Genomic DNA, 25,110 nt, shown 5'->3' with positions numbered 1-25,110 from the left:
ATGGTAATAAGGGTAAGTTGCTGCAATGGATAAAAGGATGGTTGAGTAGGAGAAGACAGAAGGTGGTAATCAATAGGCACTGCTCTTCATGGACTAATGTTATTAGTGGAGTCCCACAGGGTTCGGTGTTGGGTCCACTGTTAGTTTGTATATTTATCAATGAATTTTCAAGAAAGGTGATAAAATGATGTAACTGATTACAGACCCATATTCTGGCTAAATTCTTCGACACAGCAGTACACAAACATCTCTTTGAATTCTTCAGGCCTTTCATTGATCAGAACCAACATGGTTTCTGCAGTGGCAAGTCTGTAGTCACAAATTTGCTTCCTTTCTAGCAATATACCTCTGCAGTTCTTGATAACTACCTTCAAGTTGATGCAGTCTACACAGATATATCTAAAGCATTTGATAAAGTCCTGCACAAAAAACTTCTGGAAACACTTAAGCAATATGGTATCCGCGACCCTCTGCACTCATGGCTACGCAGCTATATTATGCATCGTTCCTTTAGCATTATCGTCAATCAAGTGAACTCGGTCCGTTTTATACCACTTAGGGGAGTACCTCAAGGTTCTCCCCTACGTCCTCTACTTTTCATTGTTTTCATAAATGATCTTCCTTCTTTCATCTGCACCTCCAATATTCGAGTTGCTCTCTATGCAGATGATCTTAAGCCTACTCAGCAGTGAAGGAGATAACGGATTCTCAACAGCTTCAATGTGCCCTAAATAAATTCTCTCTGTGGCTATCTCTGAATGGATTGCCTGCTAACCCCTTGAAGTGCAAAGTAATCTCTTTCTCATCCGGCAGATCTGCACAACTAATAAATACGGAATACACTGTTAACTCTGCGATCATCGAAAGGTGTGACCAAGTTAACGACTTTGTTGTTGTTATTTGGTTTTTAGGAGCATTAGCAACTAAGGCCATATTGCTCTGGGGATATGCAGTGGTCATTTCTTTACCTTTCTGCATCCTTTGTATTTGGTGGTCACAGGCTCAAACCCCGGTCTAATCAAGAAGCGTGTGATACGCACTGCTGCTTCTGCCCACCTGGCTATGGAGGCGCCTTAACGACTTGGGGATTCTCTTCTCCAGCAGTGCTAAATTTGATGCCCAGGTCCTTAAAATCACCAGCAAAGCTTTCAAAACACTGGGATTTATCAAACAGAATACCTACAAATTCAAAAACTACAGACATACTGTCATCCTTTATAAAACTATAGTTCTCCCAATCCTGGAATTCAGCTCACTCATCTGGAATCCCCACACAAAAACTCTAATTAACAAAATTGAAGCAGTCCAAAAAAATTTTGTCTGTTACCTTACGTTCCATAATCCTCTGTTTTATCACACAATGTACTATGAATCGCTGTGTGTTACTTTCATCTGAAGCCTCTGCGCACTAGAAGAGTTATTGCTGACATCACCCTTCTAGCCAAAGTAATCACTGGAACTTATGAAGCATCTGATATCCCTAGTAAAATCAACTTCAGTGCTCCTTGTAGACAAGTCAGGAACCTTACACTGTTTCGCCTTGACTCTGCCACCACAGACTTTATGAAGTTCAGTCCACTGAACAGAATCAGCAAATGACTCTCATTGACTTTGACAACTCCCAACCACTGATGAACTCCATCCACAAGTTTGCCTCTTCTCTTAAACTGCAAAGTGACTAGCTCTCATCTAATCATTGTAGTTTAATATTATTTTTTTTAAAAAATAATCTTTCTATTCTCTAACTAATTAATTTATTACTTGTTTTACCAGTAACTTAACTTAATGCAATCCTCTTTTGTACATATGATTTTAATTTTTAAATCTATATCAATGTTTATCTTCCTGTTGGAAGATAAACATTGATATAGTTGATCATGTTATTGTTATCAATTGTTTTCATTTTTCTGCTCTCAGATACACTGTTAATGGTTACCTGTTGTGTATCTTGTTGTTAATAAAATAAAAAAATAAAAATAATAAAAAATTTTGATGAAGGTATATCAGGCTTAGTGTCAAAGTTTTCAGATGATACAAAGGTTGGCAGGGTTGTTAATGACAGTAATGGCAGTGTGCTACTGCAACAGGATCTAGAAAATTTGGGAAGATGGGTTGAGAAGTGGCAACTGAAGTTTAACATTGACAAATGCAAAGTACTGCATATGGGTAGAAATAACCCGAGAGGAACGTACCAACTGTGTGGCACTACACTTAGGGAGGTAGAAAATGAAAAAGACTTGGGAGTAATTGTGCAGTCAGATATGAAGTTTTCTGAGCAATGCAGACAGACTGCCAGAGCAGGCTATGGGATTTTGTCAATGATATACAGGAATTTTGCTAGGAAAAGGAGGTGATTGTTCCTCTGTATAAGGCAATGGTCAGGCCACACCTTGAGTACTAAGTATACAGGAGTAGTTGCTGGAGTTGCTTCTTGGTTGCCCCATAGAGCTTGATGTCATCCTTGTACATCAGGTGGGTGAGGGTGTACAGGTTCTTTCTTCCTTCTTTGAGGTTATATCCATACTTGCTGCCATTGAGCTTGGTGGATAGCGGGTTGAGTGCTAGACAGAACCATAGTGGGCTCAGAGCATCTCCCTGAAAGATTCCTCTTCTAATGGGGATTGGCTTGATTGTGATGTTCTCGACCTTAATGGTGGCACTCCATTTCGCCATTGTTGCATTTAGGAAGTTTGTCACTATCGGATTGACCTTGTAGATCTTCAGGGTCTCTATTAGTCAGCTGTTAGGTACGGAGTCGAAGGCCTTGCGATAGTCGATGTAGGCCGTGTATAGGTTGCAGTGCTTCTTGAAGGCTTGCTCCATACTTGTGGCATCTATGGTTAATTGCTCCTTCATCTTTCTGCTGTTTGGCCATTATGTTCTGACTCTCTAGGTGGTCTGATATCTTCTTAGTTATGCAGCTGGTCAGGATCTTGTACATCGTTGGGAGGCATGTGATTGGCCTGTATTTTGCCGGGTTTCTTGTATCTTCATCTTTAGGCTTCAGATATGAGACTCCTTCGGTGAGAAACTTCGGGATTGTCTCCAGGTGCCTTATCATTCGAGTGAACTGCTCTGCTAGGTGCTTGTGTGTGCAGGTAAGCTTCTTGTACCAGTAGTTGTGGATGTTATGAATTCCCAGGGTTCGCCAGTTGTGAGTGTTCTGATCGACTGTTTTACTTCTTCTTCTCGAATCTCCCACTGTCTCACATTTTGTATGTCCTTCGTTTTCTTCCATTCTACTTCTATCCAGGGTGCTTGCTGTTATGTCTTACTTCACTGCTTCAGATATTTCCCCAGAACTCTTCGATCATCTTCTTCTCGGGTGGTCTGTTTCCTGCTTTCTCATCTTCATCCAGTTTCCTGTAGAAGGCTCTTTGGTCCTCATCGAAGATTCGGTTATTTTCCTCTGGGAGTTCTCTTTGTATCGGTTTAGTCTCTTGCTGAGTGCGAGGAGGTTCTGCTTCAGTGCATCTAAGTATTCTCCTATTCTCTGATTTCTTGTCTTATGTTTGCTGTGGGTGCTGCCTCTCTTGAGGATGCTCTTCACCTTTCCAATCAATTTCTTACTTCTATTACCCTGTTGGTACTGGGTCAACTGTCCTATCTTGACTCTTAATTCTTCTATCTTCTGCTGAAGTCTTCTTTCCCAAGCTGGCGGTTCCTTCTGTTTTCGGTTCTTCTGCTGCTGCTGGTCTCTTGTTTCTTCCCCATTAATCCTAGTAGCTGCTATGGCAGGACAGTATACGGCTGTGTGGATAGCCTCCAGCGTTGCACCATTGTTGTCAAGGTAATGTGGCATTATTTGCCGATTGAGGTGGTCTGTTACTCTCCATAGGATTTTATTTCGCCTCTGCTTAGGTATCACGTTGGTTCTTGTGGGATCCATTCCTTCGAATTCTGTTAGGGCCTTCTTCCACTCATCTATTCTGGATAGCATGACTTTGCCTCTTTCCACTTCAGCTACTCTGGGTTGTATTTCTTCTTGCTGTTCCTCCTCCGGTTCCATGGTATGCTGTTCCTCCTCTAGTTCCATGGTATGCTATTCCTCCTCTAGTTCCATAATGACCATATTCTTTGTTCTTTGTAGCAGATCGATGACATCCTGCTTGATTTATTCCAAGATGGCAGGAGCTATTAGGTTCTTCGTGACGATGGTCCTTCTCTGGTCTGCTAATCGCTGTTTGGTGACCTGAATATCTGGGTATCATTCTAACCATTTGGTATGTAGTTGCGATCTGTACTTTGTCATATCGTTCTCTAGCCTGGTTAATTCATAGTATGCTCGCATGATGTATGTATTCATTTCAATGCTCCACTTCATGCATTGGCATTTTCTTCCTTCCTGGATGGTCACAAGCACAAATGCGCAGGAAACACTTCCAGTTGGTGGGGCTGGATGGTCTTGCCCTTCTCTAATAATAATAATATTATTATTATTATTATTATTATTATTATTAGCTACATGATGCAAGGAAGCCTGAGGCTTATGCTGCACCAGCCAAAAAAAAAAAATTCCTGAGTTACCCTGAGAGAGCGAGAAGAGAGAGTGTCAAAAGTCAAAGGGAATCACCAAGAAAGAGAAGAATGATGATGATATCCAACTCATCTCTGGATTTAGGGGAGGTCCCTGTGAACTGGAGATGTGCAAATGTATACCCAGTTCACAAAGGAAGATCAAAGGGTGACACAAATAATTACAGATCTGCTAATTTCTGTTACAAGGGAAAATAATGGAATCACTGGTTAAGGAACCTAATGTAAGACCATCTAGACATGTTGTCTGACCAATTTGAACAGACACTATGATATGGTGACAGAGGAACTGCCTGCAAAAAATAATTTTGATATCTTATACTTGGATTTCAGGAATTCTTTTGATACTGTTGAACATAAAAGACTGCTATACAGATCGGATCATTGTAGCATTAAGGGCAAGTTACTGCTTTATAAAGGGATGGTTGAGTGGGAGAAAACTGAGAGTGGTTATCAATGGATACTGCTCTTCTTAGATTGATGTTATTAGTGGTGTCCCACAGGGTTTGGTGTTGGGCTTATTTCTGTTTTCATTGTTTATTAATGATACTGATGAGGGTATATCAGACTTAATATGTAAGTTTGCAGATAAAATAAATGTTGGCAGGGTAGTTAATGACAGTAATCAAAGTATGCTGCTGCAACAAGGTCTAGACAAATTAGGCAGATGGACTAAGAAATGGCAATTGAAATTTAACACTGAGAAACAATGGCTTGCATATGAGTAGCAGTAATCCCAAAGTAATGTGTGAACTGTATAGTACTACGATTGAGGTAGTGGAAAATGAAAAGTGCCTGGGGGTGATTGTGCAGTCTGATATGAAGTTCTCTGAGCATTGCAGACAGACTGCCCTGATAATTCATGGTGTTTTGTCAGTGATATACAGGAATAGCATTGATAAGGAGTTGATTATCCCATTCTATAAGGAAATGGTCAGGTCACATCTTGAGTACTGAATACAGGTCCAGAAGTCTAAGTTTAGGAAGATGTAGAGCTGCTGAAATGTGTACAGAGAAGGGCAACAAGATTGGTGAGGAGAACAGAGAGATGCTTTACCAAGAGAGCGGCTTCAGTTCTGCAAATTGCAGTATCTAGAGACTTGGCATCTGTGAGGCGATCTGATTTGAGTTGTTTAAGGCTATGAATGGCTTGAGCAAACTCAATGCTGATGGGATTCTTGCTCAGAGTACACACATGACAGGGCATAAATTCAAATTGAGGAAGAATTTTTGCAGAATAGATGTGTGGAAGTTTTCCTTCAGCCAATAGGAGGTTGATTGATGGAACAAGCTTCCATCCTTGTGGTGGAAGTGGATAGTTTGAATAAATTCAAGGAAGGACTAGACAAACTATTGGAGGAGATAGATAGATTAAATGGGATTTTTTCTTTTTTTCTGATGCTGTATAAGCTAGCTTTCTTGCTTCATTTTCCACTATTAATACTAATACTATTACTTTTGATTCAGCAAAAGTTCTTTTCATGCTCAGACTCCTTTTGATAAGAAACTTGACCCCACTACCCCTTTTATCTTCCCTAAATACATTTTACATATCATAGTGGGACTTGACATCCTTAATTTCAAGGTTGCACCACGTGTCTGTTAGCTCTATTATGGCTGTTTTAGTTGTCCTATCATTTAGTCAGCATTAGTTGTTCAAATTCACACCAATTTTATTGACAACATTCCTGACATTACTGTAGACACAGTTAAGACTAAGTAGTTTTCTTTAGTTTACTACTCTAACACACCCATTGAAATTATTTAGGCTTGTTTCCCCTTGCTTTTTCTTCACACTCATTTGAAACGTTGGCATCCTCTGAACATGTTGCCAACATTGGCTGTTGTGGCAACAAATAAGAATTCTTGAGATGTGTGTGTGCATGCTTTACTTTGACTCATATCATCAGATAAACATAGGTTTATATTACCTTCATCCCCTACTCCCAACTAGCAGTTTCTCTGAACCCTTAACGTATGCTCAGTGATACTGCAAAAAACCTTTGCACCACCTTTATTCAAATAACTTATTCCTACAAATGTGGACCATGCTAATAAAAAATTTTTCCTCTAAAGCCTTGCAAGTGTCTCCTTCAGCCAGAGTAGTCTTAAGTTAATCCACAAGGCTTTCAGCATATAATCCCTCCTATCATGTCTGGATGTAACTGAAGACATATACACATTCTGACCTAATTTGCTACACATTTTTTCAGCATGGTCATATATTTATCCAAAAATCATTGGTCACATTTGTTTAATATCATTAGTCTCCACATGAATAATAATGCTCCCTTTATCCCTCTTAAAATCTGACAACCTTTTGGTAACATCATCGATTGTTACTCCCAGCAAGTACACTGAGTGGACAGAAATCATGGAATACCTATCTAGTGACGGGTAGACTCACCTTTTGCCCAGATAAGGGTAGTCATGCGGCGAGGCATTGAGTCCACTAGTTCACAAAAGCATTCCACAGGTATTTCCATCCATGCTTGCTGCATTGCTGTTCATAATTCTGTCACATTCCTGGGTGGAGGATCCAAAGCCCAAACGGACTTTTCCACAGTATCCCAAAGATGCTCCATATGGTTCGGGAACAGGGAGGCCATTCTATGGTATTAAAATCTGCGGAATGCTCTTCGAACCGTGTTCTAGTCACCATGGCTCTGTAGGGAGGTGTATTGTTCTGCTGGAAGAGTCCATTTCTCTGTGGGTAAATGCCTCCAAAAATCAAAGTTCCCCCAGCCCTGGAAGGTTGCACTTCTCCACCTAATACCAAAATCAAATAAACCAATAACAAACCCTCGTTCATACAGACCAATTGCCCTGCTGGCAAACCTGGGCAAGACTTTGGAAAGACTAATGGCCATCCGAATCACGAATCTCTTTCTCTCCAAAGGTATGATTTCACCAGCCCAATATGGATTCACCCAGGGCAGATCATGTGAAGATGCCCTCTCTGATTTGATCCTGCATCTGGAAACTTCACAATCCAAATATGAACTCGCTCTGTTTATAGACTTCGATAATGTATGGTGGGAAAGTGCACTGGAACGTCTTCGCACAGCAGAATGTCCAAACAATCTTTACTGGCTGTTCAGAAGCTACTTCTCACAACGTACAATAGTAGTTAAGTCAAAATATCACCAAGTCCTTAAACCCATCCACCGTGGGTGTCCCCAGGGCTGTCTTGGGGCCCTTGGTGTGGAATATGGTGCTCCAGAGCTGGCTCAGTAACAGTTTTGAAAAAACGAAAATCATAGTATTCGCCGACGACCTCACCATCGTGGTCGCTGGTCATTCCAGAGCAGCCCTCGAATCCACAGCACAGCGAGTACTGAACCATCTCTCTCTACTTGGACAACAATCAACAAATTGCAAATCAACCCTGCCAAAACTAAGATGATGGTGTTTAAAAACCGACTCGATTTACAAAGGCCTCCCCAGGTCAAAATCAACGGAACCCAGCTAACCTTCGTAGAACAGACAAAAGTCCTGGGAGTAGTAATAGACAACCGCCTGTCTTTCTTCCCCCATCTACAGCATCTGAGTTCCAAGACCAAAAGGTTCTCCGCCGCAATTATACAGATCTCAAGAAGTGAGTGGGGACTATCAAAACGAACCCTTCTTCTTTATTATAAAGCTGTCTTTCTCCCAATAGTAACCTATGCTGCAGGGGTCTGGTTTCACAGAGTTCCCATCATTAAGATGAAAAAAAAGCTAAACTCTATACAAAGAGCTATGTTACTGGCAACCCATTGAATCTGCCGTACAGTCTCTACAGCAGCTCTCCAAGTTATAGCAGGCACCCTCCCCTTCGACCTTTACACAATCTACAAGGGGCTCTGCTATCGAATTAAAAAAGGTATTCCGGCAACGATCCTGGATATAGAACTCTCACTAACTACGGATATAAAGCAGGAGAAATCTCAATAAACTCTTCAATGTGGCAGACCAGATGGGATTCTTCTACTGTAGGGGTTGTAACTCGGAGTTTTCTTCCGGAGGTAACCTTTGCAACCACTAAAAATAACGCCCGATGGTTCTCCCTCAGCCTCGAATCTTCCTTTCTCATTACCGGACACGGTACTCTAAATGAGAAACTGCATACACTGGGACTCATCGACACTCCCTACTGCTTTTGCGGACAAAGTGAAAGTTGGAAACACTTGCTTCTGGAGTGTGTACATTACAACAATATCAGAAACCATCTCCAGAATAAGATCCAGGACTTCCCACCAGCAGATCTGCATCAACTGATATGTACCCAAAACAACCTCGAAGCCTTCCAGACCTTTGCAGCTGAGGTATTTGCCTGGAGGAGGACACTGATCGTCAATCACCGACGTGGAAATGCCGATCACTAACAATTCCACTGCCAACTGAAAGTCACCCCTTCTACTGACTATTTTTTTTTTTTTTTTTTTTCTTCTAACCTCCGTTCTGCATTGTTTCCGGGTCCTGCTCTGGAACTAGGAGCAGCTGTGGCTCACCTTTTCTTCTTTCTCACTCTGTGCAGGATAGATAACCACTCTCCCATTTTTTTTTTTTTTTTTTTCATTCTCTCTCTGCTGGCACCCGATTTACATCTTTCTCTTCACTGTAGCCAGGGTGTGGGATTAAAATTATTTATTTATTCTTTAAGTATTTTTATTTTTTATTTATTTTTATTTTATTATTTATTTTTATTTTATTATTATTATTATTTTTTTATTATTTATTTTTTTTTTTTCCTCAAACCTGCGTTCTGCACTGGTTCTGGAACTAGGAGCAGCCTTGGCTCACCTTTTCTTCTTTCTCCCTCTGTGCAGGATAGATAACCACTCTCACATATATATATATTTTTTTTTTCTCTCTTACTCTCTCTCTGCTGGCACCCCGACTTACATCTTCCTCTTCACTGTGGGATTAAAATTATTTAATTATTCCGTAATTATTATTATTATTATTTATTTATTATTATTTTTTTTTCATTTACTTAGCTTCATTTTTTTTTTTTTTTTTTTTTACTCGTGCTGTTCTGACACCTGGGATGTAGACTATCATTGGTGCTAGACAGCTCTCCCTCCCCCCCCCCCCTTTTTTTTTTTCATCACAGGGAATTTATTTTATTTTATTTTTCTTATTTTTTATTTATTTTTTTTATTTATTTAATATATTTTCTTTTTCACCACGGGGAATTATTATAATTATTTATTTGTTTATTATTTTATTTTATTTTTTTTGCACCACGGGAAATATATTTTGTTTTTGTTTTTAGTTTATTTAATTTTTATTTTATTTATTTTTCCCCCCTCTGGAGTGGGCCCCCAGAGAAATCTGGCCCACCTTTTGGCAACATCAGGTGGTTCAGAGTCTCGTATCGAGACAGTACGTGCTCTATTGGGACTGGCCCACCTTCCCGTGCTGTGGACGAGTACCCAGAATCATCTATCCAGGTGACTGATGCTTCTGGGTAGCCAAGAGGCCAGAACAGAACACACACACATCTGGCCCATTTGTAGTGATACTGTTCTTCACAGAGATACGAGGCGGAGTTGAACTCACGTTCTAGGACCCGCCCTTTACAAAAACATATGTCCACATTGCTCTGTGGGTGCACGATGACCATGAAGAGATGCAGATGGTCTGCAAGGATGGACATGTAACCTGGACCATTGAGAGATGCATCAAGACATACCAGAGGTTCCAACATGTGTGACAGTTGAACATGCCGCAGACCATTACCAACCATTTACCTGCCTGAACAATTCCTTGTTGACATGATGGGTGCATAGCTTTGTGCGCTTTCCGCCAGATACACACCCTTCTGTCTACTCAAAATGACTGAAACTGGGACTCCTCGGACCAGGAGACCCATCTCCCATCATCTAAGTCCAGTGTTGATGTTCCTTTGCCCAGTTGAGGCATAGAGTCCTGTGTCGTGGTGTTAGCAATGAGACTCTGGTGGGGCGGCGGCTCCCATAACTTATTGTGGCTAATGACCACCTTACGGTCTTGGAGACGTTTTTGGCATCTCCCTTATTGAAGTTGTTGGTGATTTGTGCCACTATCGCTCTCCGGTTGGCTGAAACAATGTGAGACAGATGTCGACGGGCATGTTCATCAGTCACCTTTCTCTGCCCACAGTGCTGTCCATGATGAGATGTTATTTCAGATATAGTGTATTCTCAATACATTCTTGATACTGTCGAATGGGGATAGTGCAATTCCTATACTACCTCCGCAATAGAGTGACCTGTGCATCGGACACCCACTACCATTCCTCTTTCAAAGTCGATTAACTAATGACATTTATCTATACTCACATCGAATTGCCGTCTACGTGAATGCAGTGTACCTATATACCTGCCAAGCAGTGGGTTCATCCACTAGCGAGAGGGGTGACAACATCACTTTGCCCAGGAACCAGGTATCCCATGAATTGTCCTTTCAGTGTACACCCTGGTTCGGGTCCACCTATGTTAGTTACAAAAAATGTTCCCCGACAAGAGTCTCCCAATAAAACTAAATCTCCTTCAACCAGAGCAGTCTGCATTTGACTCTTCTGTTCTGGGATCCAAATTGGGGGCGCATCACTGGGCACATCATGAGATACTTGAGTCGCTGAGAATCTCCCAATTATGTTTGATTTTAGGGCAAGTGCCTGTTTCTTCAGTGATTAAAATTCTAGTAAGTTTTAATTTGAGATCAGTATATCCCTTACATCAGATGCAAAGAAAAGATTCATCAGTGAAGTTTCATTTGTTTACTGTATTGACCTTAGAATACATGTCCTGGGCTATACCAACAATAAACTTGTGACTGAAACCAGAAATGTTTGAGTCATTAATTTCTTGGACGATGTATTGAAAGTGAATCTTGTAACAACCATTATTTAGGTAAAATTTGAACTTAAGAAAGATGACAAAATTTTAATTTACAATATATTAAAGAATTTAAATTAACAAAGTATTGCAGAAATTAAATTGTTGCAAAAACTTTATCCACTAGTGAAGTTAAAATTAAGCTTCCAAAGTTGCTGGAAATATTTCATTTGATAGAAATAGTTTTGAGAAAGTGAAGAATTAAATTTACAAAACATTGTAGAAATTAATTTCACAAAATATATTAAAAAATAATTTAAAAATTACATTTAAACAAATTTTAAAGAAACTTTTGTCTACCACACATGTGATCTTAATCCTTTTCAATTAATCCATGGGTGCCAATTTAAAATACATCTACTCTCTTTGGCTGCCTACAGTAGAATCAGATATGTTCAAATACAAGTTAAATTTACAGTAAAATTAATTTTTTATTCTATTGTGAATTAATTATAATATAGTAAATTTTTTTAAATATACAGTAAGAGCCTCGTATCTGTGAGGGATACGTTCCAAGACCTACCGTGGATATAAGCAAACACCTGCTGACCCCATATATAATGTGATTTTCTTGTACATACATATGTATAATAAAGTTTAATTGATAAATTAAACACACAGTAAAACATTACCAACATTAAATATGGTAATAATAAAGTGCAGCAGACTCGATTTACTGGGACACTTTAAGACTCCAAATAGAAAAAAAAAAACCCATAAAATTCAAGTAATAACCAGAATAAGTTGTAAATAAGCGACAAGAACCGGCATTATAAGTCATTATTGGGAGATTAGTGTACCTATTTATCTTGCAACCCCCACTGTGTTCACACCTACTGCTCAAAACAAAAAAAAAGAAAAAGAAAAAAAAAAAGAGAGACCAAATGTTTAGTTTGATTTAGTGCGTCATGTCAATTGTTGTTCTGTCGCACCACAAAAGGACAAATTTTGTTTCATTATTTATGGCAGGGATGTCGGAATTTTTTTTTTTATATATATAGTAATATTTTTTTATTATTATTTTTTTTGTTTGTTTAGAAATCACGAAAATGATGGGCAAACGCAAGAGTTGTGCTTTCAAATTAAACAAAAACTTGAAATTATTCAAAAGTTTGAAAACAGTGCATCCATTAAATCTCTAAAGAATCATTATAATGTTGGTGATTGAACCATACGCGACATTGTAAAAAATAAAGGGAAGCATCGTATTGGACACACGAGTAGTATATGTTAAGCCTTTTCTTTTTTTTTCTTTCCGTGGGTAACTGAATCAGCGGATACAGGGGCACAACCGTATTTCAAATTAATAAAATCTATATTATATTTGATTAATTTAATATTAAAAGTGAAATCTTGTATGTTTGGAGATACTATCTCTGTTACATAAGTTTCCCATTTTATGCAGATTTGATGTATGCAGCAATTTTCAGGAACATATTCTGCAAGTTGCTAAAAGTTAAAAATTTAATTGAACGATTCAGTAAGAATGCCTTTAATTGATATAATTTAATAATAAAAATACTGACCCAAATAATTTTTACTTAGGCAGCCTCTCAGGTTGATCAAAAATGTAGTGATGATAAGAATAGCCTAGAGCAATTATTGCCACTGTCATCTGGTTCAGTAACATTTGACTGTAAAAAGAATAAGATTTTTGGCACACGTGCGCTTCCTCATCCCAGCAAGTTACGAAAAAAGCAGAAAACTAATGCAGAAGGGAAGTTATTCAAAAATATGGGCGGTGATGTTGTAGCACATATTCGACAATTACATCGCAAGCAGGAAGAATTTGAAAACTGGGAAAAAGAAGAAAGGTAAACTAGACCTTTTAAATGTAGCTTTAGAAATTTTGCTGTATTTGCCATATTCGCCTAATATTTCACCTTCAGTTCTGTTCCTGAAGTTCTTTTTCATAACAAACTTTCCTAATAATGACAGTGATTTCTGAGATTGTGCGTGGTTTCAAAGACAACCAGAGGCATTCTAACAAATTGCTTTTGGAAATTTATTATCAGTCATAGAAATCTTGTCTTTCTGGCTGGTGGCTATGTAGAAAAGGAATAACGAATATGCTTGATTAGCTTTAGGCTTCTTTCACAGGGATTCTAGGTGAATATGAAATCAAGATATAGTTGAAAATTTTGGATGATGTGTGAGACTTAGGTAGCTGACTATGTTTATACATGATCAGATAAGTTCAGTAGATGAGAAAAAACTTTTGGACTAATCTGAAATATTCCTAGTTACTTTTATTCTTTATGAGATAAAAAACATTTTTAAATTTATTAAAACTTTTTTTATGTTAATCATATATATTTTAATTGTAAATATTTAACTTTTTGCTTTGTCTTATGAAAGAATAATTTCTTATAGATTGATTTTGCGAATTTGTATAAAATTGAAAAATAGTCACTTTCATAGATGATATATTAAGATATACTTTTCAGCCTTGGAATACCTCAATCAACTATATTGCCTCAAGTCACAGGATCAGTAGTAGGACCACCAGTGTTTGTACAAGTCAGAAGATCCAATAACCACTTATCTCCTGAATGCCCAATTTTTGACAGCTATCAGGTTTGACTTAAACATACATTTTCCTTTTTATCTATATTTGTGTTTCAAGTACTGAATGAAGTAGTATACTCATAGATACAGTGTTTCTCTAAAATTTATTTAATGCAAGTTAAAATTTAACAATATACATAAAAACACAATAATGTAACTTCTGATATTTTGTCAGTGAAAATGAATTCTGATATCTTCAGATGTGCTGAGAGGGTTTTGGGCTTTACCCATTTATGTAGGAAGAATACCAGTGATGACTACCAGAAAGCTGTGTGTGACATAAAAACAGATAATTTAACTGTCAGCAAGGGACAATTGCATGCTGAAATCAACTGCCTCTGTTATGTTCAGGGTTGTTTTTGTAATGAGTGAAACAAATGTTTTGGTAATGTTTGAAATAAACATCTTACTGACATATTGTAGATTTAAGTGTTTTTCACCAACCTTATGTAGAAATAAAACACAACGAAAACGAAAACTGGAATCTTGATAACTATGTGTATTTATAATAAATTATAATTGCCTGTATTTACAATAAATATATTTAACTTTACAACTCAAATATGTGAAATATACATATAAAATAAACATTAAAATTTACTGGTTTAACAACAATAAAATACATTAAAATATACTAAATTAAAAGCGGTAAAACCATAGCTTTCAAAGGCTCCTGCCTTCTTCTTCAGCGGATACCGCTGAAGAAGAAGGCAGGAGCCTTTGAAAGCTATGGTTTTACCGCTTTTAATTTAGTATATTTTAATGTACTGTAATTTAATGTAATGTAATCAAGATTCCAGTTTTCGTTTTCGTTGTGTTTTATTTCTACATAAGGTTGGTGAAAAACACTCAAATCTACAATATGAATATACCCAACCTCAGAGGCCTGTTTGAAGAATCTTACTGACATCATTAATTTTGATGAAATTATATATATATATATATATGTAACTTTCATTGAAAGATAAGGGTCATACTGTTTTCTTTTGCAAATTTTCAGCAGACTCCACGCAGGGCAACACATCATCCCATGGTTTTTGATATTCCTGTGATTAATTTTCACCTATCATATTTTTTGGAGAAATGTGGAGATTGAGTTAAATTTAACTCAATTTCCTTTAAGAAATGCTTTATTAACCTGGCAGCGGTGACAGGTTCCCCTTGAATAACATATTAACCATTAATTTAACAAAAATCAGAGATTTTTTTTACCTTTCTATAGTAAAAATTTTACTGCAGTTGTTTTTGAAGTGTGTTTTTTTGATTTTAATAGAGAAATCTGTGCAAGAACCTGTCAGGTGCCCCACCACTGTCTTTGCAACCTTTTGGATTTTGCTTGAAGAGTGGTATGGTAATGGCTAAGTGCTGATGTTTCTTTCCAGTTTCAGGTTACTTTTTTCCATTCCCTCTACCCTCTAGTTCATTAAACATCTACCACCTTGTTCTAATTGTTTTCACATGGTAAAGATGATAATACATAACTCGATATTCTCTACAAATGGCATTGTTTTTTTTTTTAAATTTCATAATGAATTATTTTAATAATTCGATTATGGAAATAATTCAGTTGTGTACATTATTAATCTTTATTCCTGTTTACTTAAATGTACTGTATATAGTTCATGATGTATGTTAAGAAAATATGCAAGTGCTAAGGTAGAATACATTTTGATTCCAACAAATGAGTGGTTTTGTTATTGTAGATGACAGTGTTCCTAGACATTTTAGGACTGCATGCTAACTTGCAGTCAACAGCACTTAACTGTTTTGTGGAATAGGCTACTAACTGAGCACATACATTTGCTGTTGGCTGACTGGGAATGTGCATTCATTTACCGAGCAAAACAGAAAAGCTGGTTACTAATAGTTTTCATAAACCCTTTTCCAGTAGAACAATCATAATAATAATAAAATTAACAATATTACTCAGAAAATTATGTTACATACATGTTTTTAGTGTTATCATGTTTATTTTCAAATTTCAAATATATGGTAGGTCAAAACCTTTTCAAAAGGCACTCATGTTAACAGGTTCCAAAGTGTAAGAAGAGAATTTAGCCTCTGCAGGTTTACTGGATTTGAGATTCTTCTCGTACAAGACTGTTATTACTAAAATATCAATTTCATTGGCACTTCTGACTTCAAGGTTATCTGGGGTTATCTAGCACTGTGAATGTCCCCTGTGCATCAACCAGCTCCCACCATTTTCCTAAAAGTATGTTTATGATTCCCCCAAGCATTACATCACTTTATTATAAATATTTGAATATATCAAATGATAATACTGGATTCCATAGCATTCAGAATTTACTTCCATTATTCAGAATAGTGTTTCTATCCTTCAGGTTTTAGTGACTTTTTTATATCTATCTATATACATATTGACAAACAAAGAGGTGGTTTAATGCAGTGCTTTTTAATCATTTTCAGGCTGTGGTTCCCCTTTACAAATCCAATATTTTTTGCTGTGTATTTTTATTAAAGATTATTTTTTTAAAAATGTTACACCTTTATACGCAAACATGAGTGTAAAGAAGAAATGTAATGGCTCTGAGTGTTCTTCTAAACGTAAATGGTTGACGCTAGATGATAAACTAGAAATTATAAAACAATACGAAAATGGTGCATCATATGCTAAGAGAGCACGGGACAAGAATATGAATGAATCATCGATACAAATACTTCTAAAGAATAAAGATAAAATAAAAGAACGTGGAATGGCAACAGCATCTTATATATCAAAAATCGTAGCTCTGAAATGGATAATATGGAACGTCTGTTAATGTTATGGATTGAAGACTGTAACCAGAAAAGAATTACGTTAAGTCAGATGACGATTCAAGCTAAAGCAAGCAGTCTCTATTCACTACTAACAAAAGAAAATGGCAAGGAAGAGGAAAGTTTTTGTGCAAGCTGTGGTTGGTTTTACAGGTTTAAAAAACGTATGGGGCTCCACAATGTTTGACTTAGTGGTAAAAGTGCCAATGCTAACAGTGAAGCAGCTGCAAGATTTCATGATGATCTAAAAAAAAACTGATTAAAGATAATGGTTACAAGGATGAACAAATTTTCAACGTGGACGAAACGGGATTATTTTGGAAGATGCCATCCGCTTATTTGGCAGAAAAAGAATCAACTCAACCAGGATATAAAGCCATCAAAAGTCAATTAACCCTTTTACTAGGTGGAAATGCATCAGGTAACTTTAAATTAAAGCCTATGCTGGTATATAAATCAGAAAATCCAAGGGCTCTAAAAACCTTTTCAAAAACTACTCTTTCTGTTATATGGCAGTCAAATAGGAAAGCCTGGGTAACGAAACAGCTCTTTGAAGATTGATTTATAAATTATTTTTGCCCTGCAGTTAAACGCCATTGAAAACATATGTGAATCATGGCTTCAAGTAACTGCGAACAGCATGAGAGCTGTTTGGAAAAATCTTTTACCGAATTGTGCCAATATTAATTGTACCAGTATTGAATCTCAAATCAAAACAGTTTCTGAAAACATTGTGCAGCTTGGGAAAGATCATCTTGGATTTGAAACCTCGGATTGTGACAGTGTGCGTCAATGCATGACTCTCATTCCGATGACCTTGCTGATGAAACACTTGTGGAAATGGAGCAGCAACGCTTATATGAAGAAGAAAATGTTACAGCCACAAAAGAATTCACAATTCACGAACTGTCAACGTTGATTGCTAAATTAGATGAAGTTTGTGAATTGATAATGACAGCAGATCCAAACATCGAACAAGGTTTGAAAGTAAGGCAGGCTTTGCAAAATGACAATGTTATAAAGCAGTGCTTCTCAAACTTTTTTGGATCATCGCCTCCCTTGGTTGGATCACCGCCCCCTAAAAAAAGCCCTCACCAGGGCTTTTTTTTAGCCCACCAATATAAAGTGAAGCTAAATAACTGAAATGAATATTTGTCTGTTTGCCTCCAAAAATATAAATGCAACCCTGCATGTGTGTGTGTGTAAATTATAAAGAAAACTATTTACTGCACTTTATTCCTTCTTCGTTAAAAATTACAATTACATAAATAAGTCATATTAATGGAAATAGTTAATTATATTTTAATATTTAATGCGATGGATGAGCTTGGTGGAGATTTATTAGCTTATCAATATTAGGTTTAATATCTGTAAGTAGAAGTCGTAAATTGCCATGTTTAACAACATCCAGACAATTTCTTTGTTTTGTCAGCAATTGAGATATAGCACTGAAACCGGTTTTGACTAGATATGATGTTGGAAAAGAAATAAGTAATTTTTTTACAATTCCCCATAATGCAGGATAATGGTCAGGGATTTTCTTTTGTAACCAAAATTCCTGATATGAATTTTAAAATTTTGGCTTCAGTTCAACTTCATTTTGTAACTCAATCAATTCTCCTTCTACAAAACATTCACCATCGTCATTATTTAAAAAAGGATTTATAACCCAATCTGGAATTTTCAAATTAAGGAGATCTTCAAAACTTTCCTGCATATCGCTGTGCAACGTTTCTAGATGATTACAAAAAGTTAGTAGAGTTTCATCAGCTATTTTTTCTCTATTTCCAACAGATTTGGAAATTGATACAATTCATGTCGTCCTATGTTGCGCATAAAGCTTTAATTTTGAAATAAATGCTGAAATTTGAGTTTTCGCCTTAATAAGAGTTACATCTTGTCCTTGTAAATTCATTGAGTTGAATATAGTAAATAAATCTGCAAGATAAGCAATATCAGTTTTCATTTTCTTGAGGTCATTATTAAGGTCGTTGTTCTATCTTCAAAAAACTTGACAACAGTATCAGAGTTCATAAAATCTGTTGAGACAGTTGCCTTTTGACAGCCACCGAACCTTGGAGTGAAGTAGCAATTGCTCAAAATCTTCATTGTTTTGATCACAAAGCTTTCAAAATATACGATCATTCAAAGAATGTTCTTTAATTTTGTTTATAGCAGTAATAATAGTGTGTAGAGAATTGTGCAGTTGATCAAGTTTTTTCACAACTAAATGTTGACGGTGAATGACACAATGAACAGTAATATTTGGCACAGCATTTTTTAAATAAGCCATAAAACCCTTGTAATGACCAATCATTGATGGTGCTCCATCCATTGCACAAGCAGGTACATTTCTAAGTGGAATTTCCCTTTAAAAAACTATAGACTCGCCTTTGGTATAAGTTTCTAGATATCTTGCAAATAATAATTCTTTGTTCAACTTTTCATATTTAATAAAACGTACGCATGCTAGTAGTAAAGATTCAAATCAATGTAACTAGTGAATGACCATCACCTATCAACACAGAAACGAAGTCTCAATTGGGAGAGCTCATTTTAATTTTCAAGGGATAGTTAGTCTGTAGCACATTAACACGAGTGGCTGAGGCTATTTGTCTGTTCAGCCTAATCATATCATTTATGTAGTCAGCATTTGGTCAAAGCAATTAAAGGCGTGAATTATTGCCAGCCACCTGTTACACACAATCATACCTAATGCCCCCCTGTCGTTAGGTATGATTGTGTCTGAGACCACTGTAGTCACCTTTACGAAAGTAAAAACTCTTCTCTTTACCCTTGATGGTAGTTACATCTTTAAGTAAATCCAACATCAGTACACTTACTGTCACATAGTGGTTCCTTTATCTGCAAATTCCTAATGCATGTGTCATCACTGCTGATAATGAGATAAAGGGTATTACTCCCTCTGGTTGCCCTTCAAACATGTTGCTGTAGAAAACAATCCTCCAATAAATCCACAAAAGCCTTGCTAGCCTGCAAGTGACCATTACAAGACATTCTGATTTACTGGCCCATTATATTTCTCTGCACAATTGTTCATTTTACTCATGTGTCATAAGGCCTATTTTCCTTTCCCAGTGTTTGTCATACCAGACTCAACATTGCACTTCCTTAAATTTTGTATTTCTTAACAGCATAACCCCCCCTCTCTTCCTGTACACATTGTACTCCCAAAAAATTCCAATTCTGCACTGCTTATATCTGTGTGACACCATGTCTCTGATATCTTGATCAGCACTTCAAATTCATCAATTTTATTTACTATATTTCTAGCATTAGTGTACATGCACTTGTTCTCACTCTTAATTATCCTAATACATCCAATGTATTTACGTGTTCCGTGATGACTCCCAGCCGCTCTTGAAATCCCCAGCAACTTGCTCTCTAGCCGGCTACACATTACAATAGAAGCAGTGCAAGAATCACTTTCACTTCTGCCTGCACTTGCTGTTAATCTTTTAGTCTGTGAATCCCCCCCCCCCCAAACTAGCAGTTTTTCCGACCCACCAACACTGCCTCGATAGCATCAGCAAATATTCTTGCACCCTTTCTACTTAAGTGTATTCCTGTAGAAGCAGTCTCTCCTGTTAGCAAGCACAGACCACACTGAAAAAAATTCTACCCTGGATGGAGTACTGCTGTTTTGTACTTGTCTGGTGATATGTTTTCTAGAGACAACCTAACTTCATACTTGTTCCTTATTGTTTGACCATTTCATTCACCTGACCTCATTTCATATAATTTGATTCTGGTGATATTGAAAGGATAAAATACTTAGAAAACATGAGGAAGAGGTAAATAGAATTTTATCAACAGCATGTAGATGAACATTCTAAAAGGAAATATTATGATTAAGTATGTGACTCTATTTTTGATCATAATTCAGCATATTTTTGATATAAGTGGACATTACATTGAACATTGATATTGGTGCACAGTGCAAGTATCCCTGTTTGCATTATGTGGAATTAATTTTTTTGTATTATTTCTTTCCATGTTGGTGGATTATTTGGATCATTGTGGAAAAATTTCAGCTGTGCAGTTGGCCATTTCCCATCTAGACTATGTAGTTTAATTATAGCTGTCCTTCATAAAACAAAATTATTTATTTAAATTTTGGACAAGTCTCTTGGCTCAATAAAATAATCTTTATTGAAATTATTATAAACAGTTGAATTTGCTTTAGCAAATATACGAAACACTGCTTACATAATTATTTTAATATTTCAGGGCTTCACCAGAGATATTCCAATTTCAAGATTTAATGAAGATCATATGCGCTTTGGTATATCACATGTTGAAAAGATAAATTTATTTAGTCCTTATTGTAGAGAAGAATAACATTTCCTACCTCTACTCCTTAAGAATTAAAAATATTTAATTTATAGTGCTTTTTAATTCAAATTATCCAGTAATTTTAATAAGTTAGCTGTGCTGTTTAAGTTGCCTCATACAGCTAAACATGTTAGTGAAAAAAAGATCACAAAATTATTAGTTACAGGCTATAAAAAAAAGTTATCAAAATAATTCTTGAAGGCTACTTTTGGATATATAAAAGCAATGTTGTATAATTTCAACATTGCTTTTATATATCAAAAACTATTTTGTATTAATTGCTTTAAATGTAAATAACTACATCTTAGCAATATGTAGTTATTTATATTTGTAACATTGATAATTTTAATGTTGTGAGCTCTTTTCGCTGTTATGTTATATAAGTAGACAGTAAACTTCAGTTCTGAGGTACTGCATTTTGTTAGCTTGCAAAAAACTAATGGATATATTATTCTATTTTGGATCCCATCTTTTTCAGGTAGGATACCAAATAAAATTGGCACTATGTTTTTGTAATTGTTACTTTAGTCTCAGTTTTATCCAAAAACTATCTATTCCTCTACCTTTCTATTTTTTTTTTATTTAGTATTATCTCCTACCACTTTATTTTGGATTAATTGTGCTTCTTCCTCACCCACGTCAGTAGACATACTCTTTCATATCCATGATCTAATTTTATATCCTCTCTTCTCCAGATTTACCCTATCTTAAAAGTCTCAGTAATATTCCTTACTCTCATCTATTTATATGTGTATATCTTGATTTATACTTTTTGTATTCAGATTTTGCATTCCTACATATGTACAGTGTATATATTTTATTACAAAAAAAAGCTGCTCATTAATGTTTGGTATTTTCTACTCTTATTTAAATTACAAAATTGCTGTTTATTTATGTTTAATATTATGAATGCTGTGAATACCAACTGTTATCAATTATTATTGAGTATTAACTTTTACTGTTTTAGTGCAGCAACTAACTGCTTACTTAAATTATCCTCAATATGTATCTCTAGCTCAGCTTTGGTTTATTTATCATACAGAATGTTGAAATGTCATGCATAGCCTTCTCATGTGCCTTTTATAATGCTTAAGATTTTCACAGAAATTTTAAATAATTTATAAGAATAAACTTTATATTTCTATGTTCTTTGTTTATTTCATTTACCTTAAAACATTTGTTTCAGTAACTGCATACCATAAATTAAAACCATTTCCATAAATGTCGTCCATTTTGTTGCCCTGATGAAGAGTGTAGTTTTTGTTCTTAAGGAAGTTACCTGGTAGTATTTGCACCCAAGTTTTGCATATACAAGTGGTCATGTGGAGGAATTGCTACTTACCATTGGCAACCCAAGATACTTGTCAAGTGGGAGCAAGTCCAGAGAGTTGCAAAGTCTCTTTTCCAATTATTTGTTTGTATATGTATATTATTGAAGGGGTGGTGCTACATTTTTTTTTTTTTTGTTTGTGCCCCAGACAAAAACAAACAGCTTAAAGTAACAATGCAAATTTCACTCACTGTTTTTTTCTTTTAATTCTTTATACAATACAAATGGTTAAATATGCCATAAGAGTAATTTGCAAACCACTCATTTAACCAAAAACAATCAAAATGCATCAATATTTTTATCAAATTATGCAATCCTTTGTATATAGGGCTATAATAAAATTATCAAAAAAAGGTGTAACTTTCCCACATTCCATGTGAAATTACTTCATAAACAAAAACAACACTACACAAACCATATATTAATTAGAAGAGAAATTAGCTTTTGTTTTACAAATCTTATGTGAGTTGTACGGTGCTGATGAATTTACTAACTTTTATGCCCTTATTAGTTTCTTTAATTTGAATATCATTTAAGATGAAACATGGCTTAAAAACTAAAATATATGGAAAATTGATGCATATAGGTCAATTTTGCAGTCTAAGTCATCATCCTATTACTGTAAAAATATCAGTTTTAAATACACTTCTTAACAGGCAGAGCAATGTTACTAATGCTTTATCTGAATAATTTTATTAATACCACAAAACAAATTTTGTAGTTTTCATAATTCTGCTTGCAAGTCCTTTAACTTTCATAGAAAGAAAAAAAAAAAAAAATCTACCACTAAAAAAATTGTTTAAAATTAAGGTTGATTGATATATTTAAATACAAGATTAACTTTAACTAAAGGCAGGTCGCTTAGGGTAAGAATGACATGAATTAGTGCCAATATATACTATCCTTCAAAAAAAAAAAAAAAAAAAAAACCCGGACACATCATACAGATATCATTGCCTCATCCCATGTTTCAGTTCATCCCATTTTATTACTTTGCACCAGCCATTACAACTTTTGTATCTATGAACCATTCTCAAACACCAGTGGTATGGCTTGGAGCATTATCTTGTTGAAACAAACATGGACCTCAACCAAATAATTGCCATATTTTAGGGAGCATGGATTTGTCCAAAATGTTAAGGTAGGTATCATAATCACTTTTCATGTTTCCCAACACAGTGACAAAGATCCTAGGCCATACCAAGAGAAGGTGCCAAATGTCATAACAACACTTAGAGAGAAAGAGAGAGAATATCTTTATTGCCCTTCAGGGGTTTACAGCCTCCCGATACTTCCGGGATACTCGAACAATTATTTACAAAAAAAAAAAAAAAAAAAAAGAGGTAATTATACAAATGAAAACATATTTGATGCACTTCTTCCGTTTTCCAGGCCTCCTCCACACCCATCTGAGGAGAATAGAGAGTAATAAGATTCACCACATCATAAAACCAATTTCTGCTACTCAAGGCAAGGCCACTAATTGCAGGTGGTAAATGTTTGGCTTATGCACCACTAATCTCTCACGAAAGCTGAGGCTGTGGAGCTCATACACTGTCTGTGCAGACCTCAACCCCTAGTGAACCTTAACCACCTGGTTGATGTTTTGCAGGATTTCTGACAAGAATGTCATACTGATGACTTTCTGATTATCCTCTACTCATATGGAGTGTGCTTCTATAGTCTTCCCATGCGTTGCTGGATTTCATGATAACATCACTGGTGGATGACTGAATGGTATAGACTGCCAGCAGTTGCATGAATTGACAAGCTAACAATATAATATTCCTCTGAAAATCAGTCAGTTGTGCTCTTACATGCCATGATATGAACAGCTAACTTGGGCAATGCTGGAGGATAGGGTATACATTTTTGAACAAAACTACTGTTGTTTACTTACAAACTCAAGAATTTGTTCATCTCCTTCATCAAATGAAAATACTTCATGGAATTTGTTGGCCATGGTTTTGAGTTTACTTTTTGATTTCTCAAAAAGTAAACTTTTAAGGTTGCCAGTTTCTTATAGCAGATGCACTTCCACATTAAGCCATTGTTCCAGTACAATATGGAACAATTTGCAGTACAATACTATAAAAATGGCAACAAGGAAAGGCTCAGTCGCATGAAGTCTCCCATGCACACATATAGCATCAATAAGAGCTATGTCATGCCATGCCATGCCATCATCTGTCTGTAGGTTTGTGATCTATTGGACCACAAACCTACAGACAGATGATGGCATGACGGAGTACTGCATAAATCTACTGCTTTCTTTACAGTTTACTGTCTAGTGTAATAAAATGTCACAATATAAACTTTTAAAAGAGCAAAAATAAATGGATTGAAATGTAGACAGCAGTTCTTAATTCAGATTTTACTATAATATACCACTATGTGAGATCAAATGATGACTATAAAAGGCAGGGGGGTGGGGGATTGTTGACATATAGTGAATATATGATTAACTCATATAAGAATATATGAATAGTACAAATTTACTCATTTGTGACACTAATAAAGACAAGTTGTCTTACAGACTACCTGAAATTGTCACTTTTATATTTTATTGTATACACAATGGAGCCTTAAAACCCAATATCTGTTTACTACCTACCTGCTAAACAGAATCCTGTTTAGGAATACAAAGTTTACTAAATAGGTTATTAATTTAGCAAC

At 36.0% G+C, this 25,110-nt stretch overlaps 1 protein-coding gene across 1 annotated transcript; it reads left to right on the top strand.

Moving 5' to 3' along the window:
• On the top strand, positions 1-21,110 carry LOC150083329 (uncharacterized). The gene is made up of 4 exons (XM_090378477.1): positions 1-12; positions 12,948-13,216; positions 13,850-13,979; positions 21,000-21,110. The coding sequence occupies exons 1-4, from the start codon at positions 1-3 to the stop codon at positions 21,108-21,110; spliced, it is 522 nt and encodes a 173-aa protein (XP_090234603.1).
• The last annotated feature ends 4,000 nt before the right edge of the window (positions 21,111-25,110 follow it).

The sequence above is a fragment of the Mastigoproctus giganteus genome, chromosome 7 (assembly GCF_048544385.1).
Source record: "Mastigoproctus giganteus isolate SK-2022 chromosome 7, ASM4854438v1, whole genome shotgun sequence".
NCBI lineage: Eukaryota > Metazoa > Arthropoda > Arachnida > Uropygi > Thelyphonidae > Mastigoproctus > Mastigoproctus giganteus.
The sequence above is the reverse complement of the archived record's forward strand: the minus strand, read 5'-3'. Positions and strand labels throughout refer to the sequence as shown.

Coding starts and splice junctions, on each gene's coding strand:
- LOC150083329 (XM_090378477.1), top strand. Junction 13,217..13,849: donor AACTGGGAAAAAGAAGAAAG/GTAAACTAGACC, acceptor TATACTTTTCAG/CCTTGGAATACCTCAATCAA. Junction 13,980..20,999: donor CAATTTTTGACAGCTATCAG/GTTTGACTTAAA, acceptor TTAATATTTCAG/GGCTTCACCAGAGATATTCC.